General features: G+C 54.6%; 1 protein-coding gene across 1 annotated transcript; it reads right to left on the reverse strand.

Annotated features, from left to right (window-relative positions):
* Window positions 1-2: 2 nt before the first annotated feature.
* Window positions 3-10,962, reverse strand: CAPN12 (calpain 12; the record flags this gene model as incomplete). The annotated part of the gene is made up of 20 exons (XM_080909103.1): window positions 3-29; window positions 106-164; window positions 243-359; window positions 1,753-1,831; window positions 2,396-2,458; window positions 2,554-2,621; window positions 2,953-3,010; window positions 3,546-3,605; window positions 3,724-3,766; window positions 4,003-4,211; window positions 4,792-5,036; window positions 5,126-5,289; window positions 6,215-6,289; window positions 6,369-6,454; window positions 6,541-6,615; window positions 7,076-7,244; window positions 9,523-9,656; window positions 9,890-10,008; window positions 10,138-10,207; window positions 10,726-10,962. The coding sequence occupies 20 exons, from the start codon at window positions 10,960-10,962 to the stop codon at window positions 3-5; spliced, it is 2,157 nt and encodes a 718-aa protein (XP_080765229.1).
* Between the last annotated feature and the right edge of the window lie 3,830 nt (window positions 10,963-14,792).

A 14,792-nucleotide genomic window follows, 5' to 3' on the forward strand; every position in this document is an offset into this window, starting at 1 on the left:
ACCTATGAGAAGGTCGCCACCTCTGACCACTGAAAAGAAAAGATAGCCTTGAGGCGGGGGCCTTGGGATGGTGCAAGGGCTGCGCTGTCCCTCCTGCCAGCTCACCTGTTTGTGGGTCAAGCAAACGACCCCCTCACCGCCATCCAGGTGTTGGCAGCAGTGGCCTGTGTATAAGAGGTCAGGGTGAGCACCAGCCCAGATGTGCGCCCCGCCACACCCCAGCCAGGGGTAGCAGCACTCACGGAAGATGCAGGTGAGCCGGGCTGCACAGCACACAAAGCGCTCGAAGTCCACACGGAGCCGGCTGTCCCGGTAGCGGCTAGTGAGGGACTGGGTCAGCTGGTTGTTCAGGTGGAAGCCTATGAGGAGGTTTACTGTGTTTACAGTATTCCATGTGTCATGCTGTTCTTCATATTAATGTATGTTAACTTGTGAGGACATATATACATATGGAAGCATCTTCCTCAATCCTTTATATATTGAAACAGTCTGAGATCCAGAACTCAGACCAGTCTATCTAGGTAGCTTCCTCCGGAGGTCACTTGCCTTCACGTGGGTGCTGGGGATACGAACTCTGGCCCTCACACTTGAGTTGCAAGTGCCCTACCTAAGCCACATCCCTGTGCGCTGTTTTGGCTGTGTTTGAAAGAAGCTGGTCACCAGCTCCTGAGTCTCCTGCCCCCTCCTGGGTGGGAGTTTAGCCTGTGGTTTATGTGGTGCTTGATGTAGAACTCGGCCTCCAGCATGCTAGAGGAGCACTCCAGCTGATCTGGGGGATTGTGCATCCCCTGGTTCTCGCACAGGCTAAGCAAATGCTCTCTCCACTGCACTACCCACAGCCTCACTGGTAGACTCTAGGCAGCAGCTCTTTCGGTTGCTTAGGCTGCCTCTCAGGATGCCAACAGGTACAGCTTTGTGGTTGGTTGCTCCTTCAGAGGTCGAAGAACCATCTCCCTGCCTGGGTACTGAGACTTCTGAGGCCACACCTAAAGTCTACCCCAAGGCCTAAGGACTTGTCCCTCCCAGCTTCCATTATGCCCCATACAGTCTCAAAGATAAACTGCACAAGTTTATATTGTACCTTTGTGTACTCATTCGACAAATGCTAACACACCGAGCTAGGTGGCCTGAGGCAGGTTGGTGTCCTGATGTTTATGTGCCCTTGAGTATTGGAATGTGCTGGCCCAGGGCCGCAGGGAAACCTGGCTAGATGCAGTAAAAGGACCCAAAATCCCTGTCAACCTGTTAGAATTGTTGAGAAGCCCCAAGCAGATGTTATCAGACTCCTATTCAAAACAACCCTTGGCATGTGCCACGCACTCCGGGATGAATGGATGGATAGCCCAGTGAGTTCCTGCCGTCCCATTGCTTTAGGTCAGCACCCTGGCCCCCACCTTCTACTCTTCTGATGCCTTGGGATCAAGTCTTACATGACTTGTCTTGGGATCTCGATAATCCCACCCTAGCATACATTTCCCCATGGTTTAGGGTGGGGTTTTCTTCCCCTGCTGTATGTAACACAGTAGCCTCAGGTGTCTAGGGTGTTCTGTGGCTGTCCAGTGGCATTCCATGGGCTCCTTGCCACACTACACATTAGCCATGTCACAGGTAAGAGCAGTCAGAGCCTCCATGGAAGGAAATTGGCACTGAGCCTGTGGACAGCCCACTGGGGACAGCCACAACCGAGGGATGCAGACAAGAGTTTGAGGACTGGGTGCTGTCCCTACAGCCATCCCAGGTCCCCAGCCACACCTGCTGCAGTCAGAGCCAGCCTCAGTTCACAGGAGTTCATTGTCCCGGAGGCATCTTCATCAAACTTGTCAAATGTGGCCTAAGGATGGAGGCAGATGGGAGTCAGTATCACATGGCCAGCCCCAGAGTGATGTTCTAGCACCCTGAAGTAGCTGGCGGCCTCTGAGGCCCGACAGGCTGGGCTCGAGCTGAAGCAGCCCTGGCTCCTGGGTGGGCGCCACCTGGTTATCTGTGACAAGCTCCCCGGCTGCTGGGAACAAGTTCAAATCCACCTACCCATAAAGGCTAGAGGACTCCGTAGCAGGAGTTATCACTATGACTAGTTCCGGGCCCCTTCAGCTCCTCCTCTCTTGAAGGAGTACCCATTAGTAGCTAAGCAGAGCTCCTGGAAGTGAAGGTGACAGGCCTGTGGCCGGTCACCTGGCAAGGAAGAAGCTGAGCTAGGAGCTGGAATTCCACCAGGAAATAGAGGCAGCTCTAGATCAGAGGACCTCCATGGGGTTTGGGGGACTTTTTATCCACCTCACTCCCAAGTTGGCAGTGCCCCCTTGGTGGCCCACAGGGTACCTGTGTCTTGGAGGAGGCTCTCAACCCTCACCTACATGCCATGACAAGATGGCCCCAGATCTCAACTCTCACATACCTGCCATTGCAGGAGATGTCCCCAGAGTTCCTGGAAGTGGTGTAGGGCCAATCTTTGCCCACGCTGCAGTGAGGACACCCAGTTACAATCGGTGTCCCTTAAAAGGCAAGGGAAAACCCCAGCATCTCTCCCTCCTCCCCATACACTATGTCACATACCCCGAAGCACTGCACAAGCTGTTCGCAGGTCCTAAGCCCAATCTCTCCAGGGGTCCTGGTGTTCCTAGCTGCAAAAAAGAAACCCAGCGCCTCTTGCATGGAGGCCAACATTTCAAGAGCTTTGCAGACTAACTCCCTGCTGTGGGCATTTTGTAGAAACAAGTGCTGAGAGTTCATGCCTGAAAAACCAACCGAGCTGGGGTTCTATGTCTCTGCCCCCACCTCTTAGAGGAAGTGGGGCGGGGCTGCCAGTGATCACGGCCCTCGAATAACCACGAATAACCACGTAGGAAGCCCTGGTTCTTGTGCCTGGACCTCTAGCTTCATCACACATAGAGGCTCTCTATAGGTGTGGTGCTCCAGTAGGGACCACCCACCTCAACCTCCAGCCAAACTCACCAGGTTCCAGTGCAATGCTTATTAAGGTCTGCAGCTGAAAGGCATCGAGCTCCTCCTCCTAATCAGGAAAGAACCATGTGTGAGGCCACCAGCTCAAAACATCCAGTCAGCAATCTAACTCTGGGACAGTGCTGAGGATCTGGCTTTTTAGGCCTCAGCTAGAGGAGGCAGGTGTGTCCCCCAGAGTGGCCAGGACAGTGATGGGTGCCACACTGCGGGAGTCCGCTGTGGGCAGATGACAGAGGAAGGCACTTGGGGAAGATGTTTGAGTCTGGCAGGGGATGTGAACCTCAGAGAAAGGAGGTGAAGACCCAGCAAAGGCAATTTGAGCATTCCCAGAACACACAGAGGAAAGCCTTGTGGGAATAAGGCAAAGACACCCCAAACCCCAGCAAAGTGGCTTAGGTTTGTAACCCCATCATTGGGTGAAGAAGGGTAACCTGAACTAAAGGATACATAGTTGTTCTTGGATATCTTGATCTACAGTGTTTGGTTTGGGTTGGGTTGGGTTTTCGTTTGGGTTTAAGACACCTAAGGAGAGAGGGAGCTCAGTATCATTTGGCCGGGCACCCCCAGTTCCAGACTCTTCTCACCTCTCCAGCCAGCTCCAAAAATAGCTGAGCCAGCTCCAGCTCCAGGGGCTTGTAGGGAGCCTGTGGGGTGGAGGAGTTCAGTTCCTTCCCAAGGCCCACCTCTGCTCAGCCCTGTCCCCGCCCACAAGAGTCCTGTCCCCGCCCACAAAGTCCTGTCCCCGCCCACAAGAGTCCTCACCTGGAGGGCGTCCAAGTCTGCGCTGATCACGTCATCGATCTCCCTACAAATTACAGAAGGGAGGCGTTCGGACAGGGTCTCAGCAGAGAAAGTGGATACAGTCAAAGGGGAGTGGGTTTGAACCTGGGTAGGGCGGGGCTGGGAATGCAGGGGTGGGGAATTTGTGATCCCTGGGCAGGGCTTGGTGCCAGTGGCGGGGACCTGTGATTCTAGATTGAGGTTCCTGGGCGGGGGTCGGGGTGCCCCTAGTAAGGCTTGGGGATGGGGGAACCGGCTCACACTGCGGTGTGGCTGCGCTCCGAGAAGATGCGCAGCGTGAAGTCGGCTTCATCGCCCACGCGCGAGGCGCTGGGGACTATCAGGTAGTGGCCAGGCGGCAGGCGGCAGCGGCGGCTCACGTCGCGGCGAGCGCAGAAAACCGAGCGGTCGGCGCGCAGCAGTCCCGGTAAGAGCGCGCGGCTGCGCGGGGAGTCCCAGAGGCCCAGCAGCTGCGGGCGGGGCGCTATGACCACCACCCACCCGAGCTCCCCACCCAACACCCTTTGACACCGCCCCACCCCCCCCCACGACATTCCCCCTACCCCCGACATCTCCCCCCCCCCACACACACCCCAGACTGTCTGCCAGGCCCTCCCGTGTTCCCGGGCTTCCTGCACAGGTCCACCAAACCCTCGGGTGGGCCTGGGACCGCATCTGATACCCACCTCCTCCGGAATCTGCAGGAAGAAAACGCCAAGGGAATAAAGGTTGGGGAGCTCGCAGATTTCCTTCCTGCCCCTCCACACCTCTCACACCGCTCCTTCTTTCTGGACCCTTAATACGTCCTCATCTCTGACCTAGGTCCTCTATGGCCCCTTCCCCAACCCTTTCCTTTCCCCCTGCGCCCTCATCCCTTCTCTGCCCCTTTGGTCCCCTCCTGCCCGCTGACCCTCAACCTTTTTCTCTCCCTGTACCCGAATCCCTCTCTCCACTCTCTCTGTAAGCGACACTCCTCTTTGAACCTCCAGTACACTCCTGCCCTTAACAGTGCCCTCGTGACCCTCGGCCCTGCCAGACCCTCAGCTTGACCTTGGCCCCCACCTGGAACACGTGGAAGCCCACAGTGAGGTAAGTGAGGCCCTTGGCCCTCAGACACCGGCGGTTGCGCTGGATGAGAGACAATAGAACCGTACACTTGGGGACTCGGCCTCCTCTCGCTGGGCCCCGTGCCCCTGCTGCTCCCCAGCCTCCCCAGGGTCCCTCTTCGTCATCATCCTCTTCCTCATCAGGCTCCAGCAGCGTCAGCCGGAACTGGGGGTTGGTCCAGAAGTTTTCTGACGGAAAAGAAGGTGGTGGAGTTCCCACCCTGCCACAAGCCTCCCCCAAGTGTGCTTCTCAGGGGGGGGGGGTCCCGGGGCCTCACCAGCACTGGGCTGACTCCCACCGGAGTTGAAGCCTCGCACCCAGCGGCCCTGGAAGATGTGGATGTGCCAGCCGCCGCCAGCAGGGCTGGGGCCCAGCACCTCAGGGCTCAGTGAACAGATCTGGACCGTGTTGAAGTGCGTGAGGAAGTCTTGAAGCTCCATCCTAGAAAGCACCAACCATGAAAAGTGCCCAGCCAACCCCAGAGTCCAGCTTGAGCGACCGCAGAAGTGCCCCCTTCGCCACCACAGAGCCCCCCCCCCAGTTCCGTAAATACTGTCGAATAATGTCCCATCTCCGGAAACCCCGAAACCTTCAGGCCTTGCCAAGGTCTCCGAGTCCTCACAGATTCCCTACCTCTGGAAAGACTCACAAACACCTCTCAGTATCTTCCAATTAACTTTAGAAAACCCTCAGATAGGGCCGGGAAGATGGCCGACGGGAAGATGGCCGAGCGGGATGAAAGCTATCACTGAACAAGCCTGACAACCTTAGCATCCCACAGTGGAAGGAGGGAACCGACTCCTCTCACCACCGTGGTGTGCCTCATGCACAGGCTCAATAGAACAATATAAAACTAGGAAAGTAGTTTTAAATTACATATATTTAAAGCCCCAGATGTCACCAAGCCTCCCCAAATCACCCTAGATATGGCTCTCTTCCCATCGAACCTCCCAAAATCACTGACTCCGAATTCCTTTAGGCCTGCAATTCCAGCCTTGGGGAGGCTGAGGTCAAGAGATTGTCATGAGTCCGGGACCAGCCTGGTCTACATTAGTGAGTTTTAGGCTAACCTAATCTCAGAGTTCTCCCTCTGAAAACAATGTCCTTTATAGTCCTGATCTTACTGCTTCTGCCCTGACTTTGCAAAAAAAAAAAAAAAAAAAAAAAAAAATATATATATATATATATATATATATATATATATATATATATATATATATATATATTAGATTTCCCCAATAGCGACCACTGCTCTACAAATGACCCACCCATCCCATAAGGTTCTCTGTGCCCTTTCTGGCCCTGTGTTCTGAGGCTCCTGTCCCAGCGGACCTCCCACAGGTAGAGTGAGTCCCTAAGAACGCACCAGAATTCGCCATCCTCCTTTTTCACAAGCAGGGCATCTCGCCACTCAGAGGGGAGCATGTCCCAGCGTGGGCAGCTGAGGAGACCAACGCGAGAGGAAGACACGTGAGGCCACGCCCCTGGTCTTGCCCCCACCCACCCTAAGCCCATCCCACCTGTCACTCCAGGGCCCGGACCACTCCACGCGGCCCCAGGGGTTTCTCAACCGCAGCAGCCGCACCTTGGTGAAGCCCAGAGACATCTGAACACAATATCATCAGTGAGGGTGGTGTGGCGGCATCATTACAGAAGGTAGGGCTAGCCTCGTCTACCTATGGAAGGACTCACCTTGTGCGTGCCGGTGACGGAATAAGCATGTCCCTTCACCAGCCCTTCCTCTGTGCGGATCTCGCCGCGATCACTCTGGGGGAGGCCAAGATTGTGAGCGTTGGGTGCGAGATAGAAGCATCTCTCCCTAGCATCCTAACCCAGCCACATGCTTCTGACGTAGGAGCTCTCCAAGCAGCATAAAATGCCAAGGGACTCAGAGGGCGCCGGGGTGAACAGTAACAGAAAGGAGGTGGGCAAGGAAGCCCGCATTCCACATCACAGGCCTGGGATCCCAGCTACACGGAAGGCTGATTCGGAAAGATCACAAGTTCAAGGCCAATGTGGGTAACTTAGACCCTGCCTCGAAACGAAATGTAAAAATGGAGGAGATGGAGGGATGTAGCTTACGTGTAGAGCATTGATCTAGAATCTACCATTGAGGATCTGGGGGGCAACAGCAGAAGGTAAGAAAGACACTGGCTGGTAGGCTCCCCCAACCTCCTCCCCGACTATGCTGGTCTAGTGGAGGTCCGCATGGGAGCTCAGTTCTCACCAGGGCAGTGGCCCCCACAAGGGACTCCTTTGCCAATGCATGGCGCAGGGCAGCAAAGACACCTGGAGTGTTTGGTCTCAAGTAGAGGACCTCGCCCACGCCTCCTGTAAAGTCCACAAAAGCCTCGTTCATGTGGCCTCCTCGCATAACCTCGTAGGAGCCATGGAGCCTGTTGGAACAGGTAGAGGTAGGTCTGAGGGACATAGGAACATCTCAGGCCTGGGAGCTCTATCAGGGCAGGGGTCCCCAGGACCTATCCCCAACGGTGTGTATGTATCTCTAATGTGTACATGTGCGTGTTTTGCCTGCATGTATGTCTGTGCGTGCCACATGTCATATGTGCAGTGCCCGTGAGGCCTCAGATCCCCGGTACTGAAGTTACACATAGTTGTGACTAGGAATAAAACCGGGGGTCTCTTGGAAGAGCAACAAGTGCTCATAACACTGCGCCATCTCTACAGATTCCTGCCCCCGGTCCCCAGCCCTCCCTCTTGTCTTGGAGACAGGGTCTCAAAGCTTTGAGACCAAGCTTTGACCAACCAAGAAACCACTCTGTAGACCCCATTTGCCTCAAAGATCCACCTGCCTCCGCTCTCAGAGGGCTAGAAACAAAGATGTTCTCTGCCACGCTCAGCTAACTGGGTGCTTTTGCCTTGTTTTGTTTTTTTTGGGGGGGGACATGGTAACCCTATGCATCTCAATCTGCCCTCAAACTTGCAATCCCCCTGCCTCAGTGTACTCGATACCACTGTGACTATAGGTGTAGGCTACCATGCCTGGCTCAATCCCTGAAATATTCAGAGATGAGGTGGGGGACATGCTAGGCCTGTGATCTTCAGGGTCCATGAAACTATGCAGTCTGGAAGTCAAGGAAGGAGGTGTGCCAGAATTCTCAGCCGTCCCTCCTCCGGGAGCCTATGGGGACTTGTCTGGCCTTCCAGCGCCTGGGATGAGAAAGGATTGGCTGCTGATGTCTCAAAGAACCATGAGAGGCTGCGTGAGGTTAAAGGCCCTGGAGGAATAAGGTTTGGCAGATCCAGGGCCTGATACATGGGTGGGATTTCGGGATCCTTGGGAAATATGAGTATCAATGGGGTTCTAGGGATGTTTGTGGAAAGTGTCAGAAGAGGAAGGCCTTTAAGATTTGAAGATTCTGTTGGTTAGTGGTGCTCTTGCCTTTAATCCCAGCACTCAGGAGGCAGAGGCAAGCAGATTATGAGTCTGAGGCCAGCTTGGTCTACAGAGCAAGTTCCAGGACAGCTGGGGCTACACAGAGAAACCGTGTCTCGGAGAACCAAAAACAAACAAACAAATAATATTGGAAGAATCTTAGGCCTCAGTGGTAGAGCCTAGAATCCTGCCTAGAATCCCCCAGTGAGGGGCTGGGGGCGTGGCTCAGTGGTAGAGCTCCTGCCTAGAATCCCTCAGTGAGGGGCTGGGGGCGTGGCTCAGTGGTACAGCCCCTGCCTAGAATCCCCCAGGGGAGGGGCTGGGGGCGTGGCTCAGTGGTACAGCCCCTGCCTAGAATCCTCCAGTGAGGGGCTGGGGGTGTGGCTCAGTGGTAGAGCCCCTGCCTAGAATCCCCCAGTGAGAGGCTGGGGGCATGGCTCAGTGGTACAGCCCCTGCCTAGCATCCCCCAGGGGAGGGGCTGGGGGCGTGGCTCAGTGGTACAGCCCCTGCCTAGAATCCCCCAGGGGAGGGGCTGGGGGCGTGGCTCAGTGGTACAGCCCCTGCCTAGAATCCCCCAGTGAGAGGCTGGGGGCATGGCTCAGTGGTACAGCCCCTGCCTAGCATCCCCCAGGGGAGGGGCTGGGGGCGTGGCTCAGTGGTACAGCCCCTGCCTAGCATCCCCCCAGGGGAGGGGCTGGGGGCGTGGCTCAGTGGTACAGCCCCTGCCTAGAATCCCCCAGTGAGGGGCTGGGGTATGATTCAGCGTGCGCAGGATCATGAGTTCCATCTCCAGCACACACACTCCCTTCCTAACTTTAGTCAGGGGTTGGGGAACATGCCTGTATTCTATGTACACAAGAGCCCACCAAAGGAGGATTATGAGTTCGAGGCTAACCTGGTCAAATAATGAATCAATACGTGAGTGAATAAAGGTTGGGGATGTGGCTCGGTTGATAGAGGGCTTAGCATACACGAAACGCTGGGTTCGATCCCCAGGACTCCGTAAACCAGCACTTCTGAGGTGGAGGTAAGACCCTCAGTTCCAGGTCTCCCTTGGCTACATAGCTAATTCCTGGGCAAGCTATGCTGTATTAGACCCTTTCTCAATAAAATACCAAAAAATGAAGGTTCTTCTAGGAGAGTGCCTAGGGTCCAGGCAGCTATGACTTGACTTCTCGTCCTAGGTTGGGTGTCTGGAGGACCTCCATGGCTTGGGCACGTTCTTGGAGCTGCAGCTGGGAGGGGGAGGGGTTCTGAGAGGGAATGGAGTTCTTACTTGGCGTAGGCCTTTTCCAGCAGAGGGGCCCAGAACTCGTTCCTTTGTTCCGAGCGCACGAACATCAGCTTCCCGTCACGAACAGGCAGCTTGTCATCTACCACCACATCCACCCAGCGGCCAAACTGCCAGAGCTGGTGAAAAAATAAATAAATAAAAAAAACCAGGGCAGGAGCGGGCTCAGCTTCCAGACCCTGCCTGAATCCTACCTCCAACCCGCTTCCACCTTCCCCTTCCCAAGCTCTGGAATTCCAGTACCCCTGAGCTGGGGTAGGGAGAGAATGAAGACAGGGACGCCTAGGTCGCCATGGTGCCACGGGGCGGGAGGGGGGGGAACTGAGGCATGGAGCCAGGAACTGAGTTCTACCTGAAAATGGAAGACCCCTGCGTAGCCATCTTGGAAGCCTTGTCCAGGGGGGACTACCCGGTACAGGAGCCTGGGGTACAGCGTGAGGGAAGCAGCAGCTGCCAGGAGCCAGCAGTTTCCTGGGAAGAGGAGGAGAGAGTCTCGGAGTAGGTACGAAGGCACCAGAGACCAGTGGAAGCTATAAGATGGGGACGGGAGCTGTTCAAGTCCTGGGTCTGGAGGCTCCAGAGGGTCACAAGGGGGCTCACCCAAGCTTCCCTGGCACACATCTGTTCTGCTCATGTCTTCACAGATGAACTGGGGCTCATCACAAAACTCCTGGAAGATTCGGGTTCCAGTGAAGCCAGGTAAGGGACGGCCGGAGCAGCAGAGGCCCAGGTCCCTGACTCTCGTGTCTCAGGTAATAAGGGCCTCCAACTTGGGAAGGTCTGTGGGTGGGACTTCACCTTCCCGGATCCCCCTGAGCCCCATGGCTGAACCTGCTCATATCCCCCATTCCCCTTCCTCAGAACCAGGGCTCTAGACCCAGCCTGACTCTATTACACCCGAGGGTTCATGTCCTGGCCCTGATTCCACAGACTCAAGAGTCTGGCCCTCCTCCCTCAGACCCAGGCCCTGGCCCTCCTCCCTCAGACCCAGGCCCTGGCCCTCCTCCCTCAGACCCAGGAGTCCAGGCCCTGGCCCTCCTCCCTCAGACCCATAAGTCCATGCCCTGGCTCTCCTCCCTCAGACCCATAAGTCCATGCCCTGGCCCTCCTCCCTCAGACCCAGGAATCAAGAATCCAGGCCGCACCCTTCCTCCCTCAGACCCAGGTCCCAGCCCAGTCCCACTTTACATGAGGCCTCTTCCATTCCACCCCTTTGGCCTTCTCCGAATCAGGTCCCAGCTTGTCATAGCCAAGGGCATCAGGGCCAGCAGGGAAGCAAGGATCACGAAACAGGATCCCAGAATCCAGGCAAGCTGCTCGGATGGCTTCGTAATTCTGGCCTTTAAAGAGCTGTGGGCCCCCAGCTCCAGCCCCGGCCCCGTCGTCTACCAGCTGGATGGTGACCTTCCTGTTACCACTCGCCATCCGGACACTCTGGGTGCACAGATGGACCGAAGCCCTTTAACCTCCTGAGTCATGAGGCGGGGCTTCTGCTCCATCTGTCCCCCGTTGGGGGTCTTTAGGCATGGAGGAGCATTCTCTTGTTAATGTTAATTGATGGTTTGGGGTGCCAGGGAGCAGGGACGCCTCTTCAGTGGTTTCCTCCCCGGGGCGTAGAGCCTTCAGTTGTGGCCAGTTTAGCAGCTTAATGACCCGGCAGCACACTTAAAGGTAGGCAGGCCTAGAAGGACCAGCCATCCCTCTGGGAGTTCCAGGAAGGAGGTCAATGTGGGGGTGTATTCCTGCATACGAGTTCCGAGTTGGCACATCTCTGCCCAACCCAGCCCCACTGTGTCCTTAGCTGCTTTCAGGGAGACAGTGCTGAGGTAGGCAAGCATTCTCTGTATCCAAGCCCCCCCGTAAACTTCTTATTCTGAGAGGCGTCTCACGGAGTTCCCCAGGTTAGCCTTGGGCCCCCATGTTCTCTTGCCTCAGGACCTCAGGTGGTAGACCTGCTGGCGTCATTGTTGTTTTGTTGGTGGCGGAGGTTTGTCCTTTTGTTCGTTTGGTTTTGGCTTTTGGAGACGGACAAGGTTTCTCCATGTAGCCCAGGCTGTCCTGGAACTCCATAGACCAGGCTGGCCTCTAACTCAGGGGTCCGTCCCGCTGACTCCTGAGTGTTGGGATTAAAGGTGTGCACCAGTGTCTAAGGGGTGACTTAGTTTTTCTTTGGCTTTGTTTCATTTGAGACAGGGTTTCACTATATGGACCAGGCTGGCCTTGAATTTACAGAGATCTACTTGCTTGAAATCACAGCGCGCACCACTACATCCAGCTTCTCTATGTCTCTACATGTGGCCTCTCACCTTAGCACCCTGTGTTAGCTAGCATTCCTTCTAGGCTCCGCCCCACAGTTGCCTGGCAACTATAAAAGGGCTGTTTGCTCCCTCCTCTCTGTCCCTCACACTCTTACTCTCTGTCCTTCTCTCTGACCCCTTTGTCCCCTTTCCCCTCCCCTCTCTCTCCACATGTTCCTGGCTGGCCTCTCCTCTTCTTTCTCTCTGTCTCTACTCCCTCCCCAACTCCCCTCCCCATGCCCTAAATAAACTATTCTACACTATACCCATTGTATGGCTGGTACCTCAGGGAAAGGGATACTTTAGCCCATCAAGGTACCCCTCCCACCTCACCGTACATGGCTCTACCAAACATGTCCTTAGTTTGCCCTTTCTTTCTTTCTTTTTTTCTTTCTTCCTTTCTTCCTTCCTTTCCTTTCTCTCTCTCTCTCTCTCTCTCTCTCTCTCTTTCTCTCTCTCTGTCTCTCTCTCTCTCTGTCTCTCTCTCTCTCTTTCTCGCTCTCTCTCGCTCTCTCTTGCTCTCTCTCTCTCTCTCTCTAACACAACCCCTGCTTTCCTCAGGCTCTCTCTGTTAGCTCTCAGGAAGGTAGACCACTGCTAGGTCACCCAGGCAAGGCTGTCTACAGAAAAATAGGTTTTTCTCTGTGCTGTGAATGTGGGCTCACCTGTGCCCAGGATGCTAGGGCCCCTTTCCAAGCTGAGCAGGCTCTGTAAAGCAGGCAGAGGAGGATCCTTGACAAGGCAGACTTGCTTTTCAGTGTCTCTGGCCCTAGAGGAGCCTAGTCACCTTAATATTGCTGAGCCGTTGACAACTCAAACCTTCACCATCTTCCATTCAACTCCATCCCTCCCAAGCACCATGGCCAACAACAGGGGTTGTCTGACGCAGGAGGACCAGAAGTTCTAGGTTAGTCTTAGCTCATAGCAAATACCAGGAAGCCTAAACTACAAGAGACCCAGCAACAAAACAAAGAAAAGCCCCACAGATTTTTCTTCCTGTGGAGTTGCCAGGATCACACAAAGCCTACATGACAAATATCTGGTTCAAGTCTCAGCCCTGCCATCTGGAATGTCCCTTCCGAACCCAGGAGCCTGTCTGATGTTAGAGCCTGTGTCTTATTCTCTAGCTACTTGGCTCTCCTAAGAGCTGGCCCCGCCCCTCATTCGCAGACCCACCAATCTCAGTGCAGTAGCCTCTGGCCACGCCCAACAAGGTCCCCAATGTTGATCTTTCCAATCTTGACTAGCCTCTCTCTTTCCTTGCTGCTGCTGAGTTGCTTAACACAAGCCGGAAACAGGAACATGGCTTCAGAGAATGAGGGTAGCATACTAGCGCAGTCAAGGGTTGGGGAGACACGATTCCTCCAAGTCATGGAGATCCATCTGCGTCTGCCTCCTGTGTGCTAGGATTAAAGATGTGCACCAACCACCACATCCAGCTGTGATGAGGACTTTTCTCGGAACAAATTACCCAGTAGTGAATCCACGTTGGCCAACTCCTGCTCTTGGCAGCTGCCAAAGCCCACAAGATAGAGCTGTTGCTTGCTTATGACTAATTAGGCTTAGTTCGCGGCATTAAGCCACTGCTTGGTGGCTGGAAACATTGCTCAGTTGCTAGTGTTCCCGCCCCGGTGTGGAGGAAGCCCTGGGCCTGGTGGTGCACCCAGGAGGTGACAGCAGGAGGGTCAGCAAGGTCATTCCTGGTTACACATGGAGCTGGCCGCATGCGTTTGGAAATGAAGCTGGGATGCAGGCGAGGAGGACTGAGATGGAGATGGAGGCCCCGGATCACACAAGCAGCCACACAACCTGTCCTGTAGGTTGATGAGGTCAGAGCTTTGTGCTATGAGCACACCTTTCATGCAAGGTTCATTTGAGGTCAACTTGGCCATGTTCCGACAGCCCGAGAAGTGAGAGCCCCAGATTAGTCCCTGAAGGCAGGGTCATTACAGCACACATCTAGTCCCCAGAGTACGTACACTCGATCCCTGTCATCTGTTCAAACAAGGGCAGAAGTATCTGAGATATTCTAGCCCACACTGCACACCGACTCACCAATCCAAACTCGTTTTTATAATTCACTATGCTAATTAATAAGCCAATGAATACACAAATAGAAAGCCATTTCGAAGCACCATCATGCCCACCCAGTAAGGCTGGTGTCTCCGGCAGCTGGCTAGTGGAAGCCCTTTCATAACTGCCCTTTTAGCTTTTTAACAATTGCTAGTGTGAAGGGCTGGGGACTTGGCTCCATGGTTAAAAGCACTTGTTGCCCTTCCATGGGGTCCCAGATTCGGTTCCTAGCACCTACACGGAAGCTCGCGGCTGTCTGTGAGCTCATCTGTGGGATCTGGTGATGTCTCCTGGCCTCTTTTAGCACTTGCAGAACACTTATACACATAAAATTTTAATAAAACATACTATTTTAAAAAATATTGGTTGTGTGAGATACACCTTTAATCTCAGCCAGAGCTATATAGTGAGACCTTGTTGGGGAAAAAAAGTTTGTGTGTGTATGTGTGTGTGTGTGTGTGTGTGTGAGAGAGAGAGAGAGAGAGAGAGAGAGAGAGAGAGAGAGCATATAGGATGTTCTCAGTCACACAATGCTTTTTTCCCCTGAGACAGGGTCTCTCACTGATCCTGGAGCTAGGCTGACAATCAGCAAACCCAACAACGCCAAGTTCCGCTCCTCCCCCTCTCTCTAAGTCCACACTGCTGACAGGGCTGGGATGTTGCTCCTAGAACACAGCCTGCAGCCCTCCCTGGGTTCGATCCCCTGAACTTGTTCCTCTGGAAGAGCAACGAATGCTGTTGCCCACTGAACTCCAGCCTCGGATGGATTCTTTTTCTTTTCTTTTCTTTTTTGAGACTAAGCTCTTCTCAGGTAGATCAGGCTAGCCTCACTAGACAGTCAAGATGACTTTGAACTTCTGATTCCGCTCTCTCCACCTCCTGAGC

This window comes from Micromys minutus (assembly GCF_963924665.1).
Source record: "Micromys minutus genome assembly, chromosome: 32".
In the NCBI taxonomy this organism is placed as follows: Eukaryota; Metazoa; Chordata; class Mammalia; order Rodentia; family Muridae; genus Micromys; species Micromys minutus.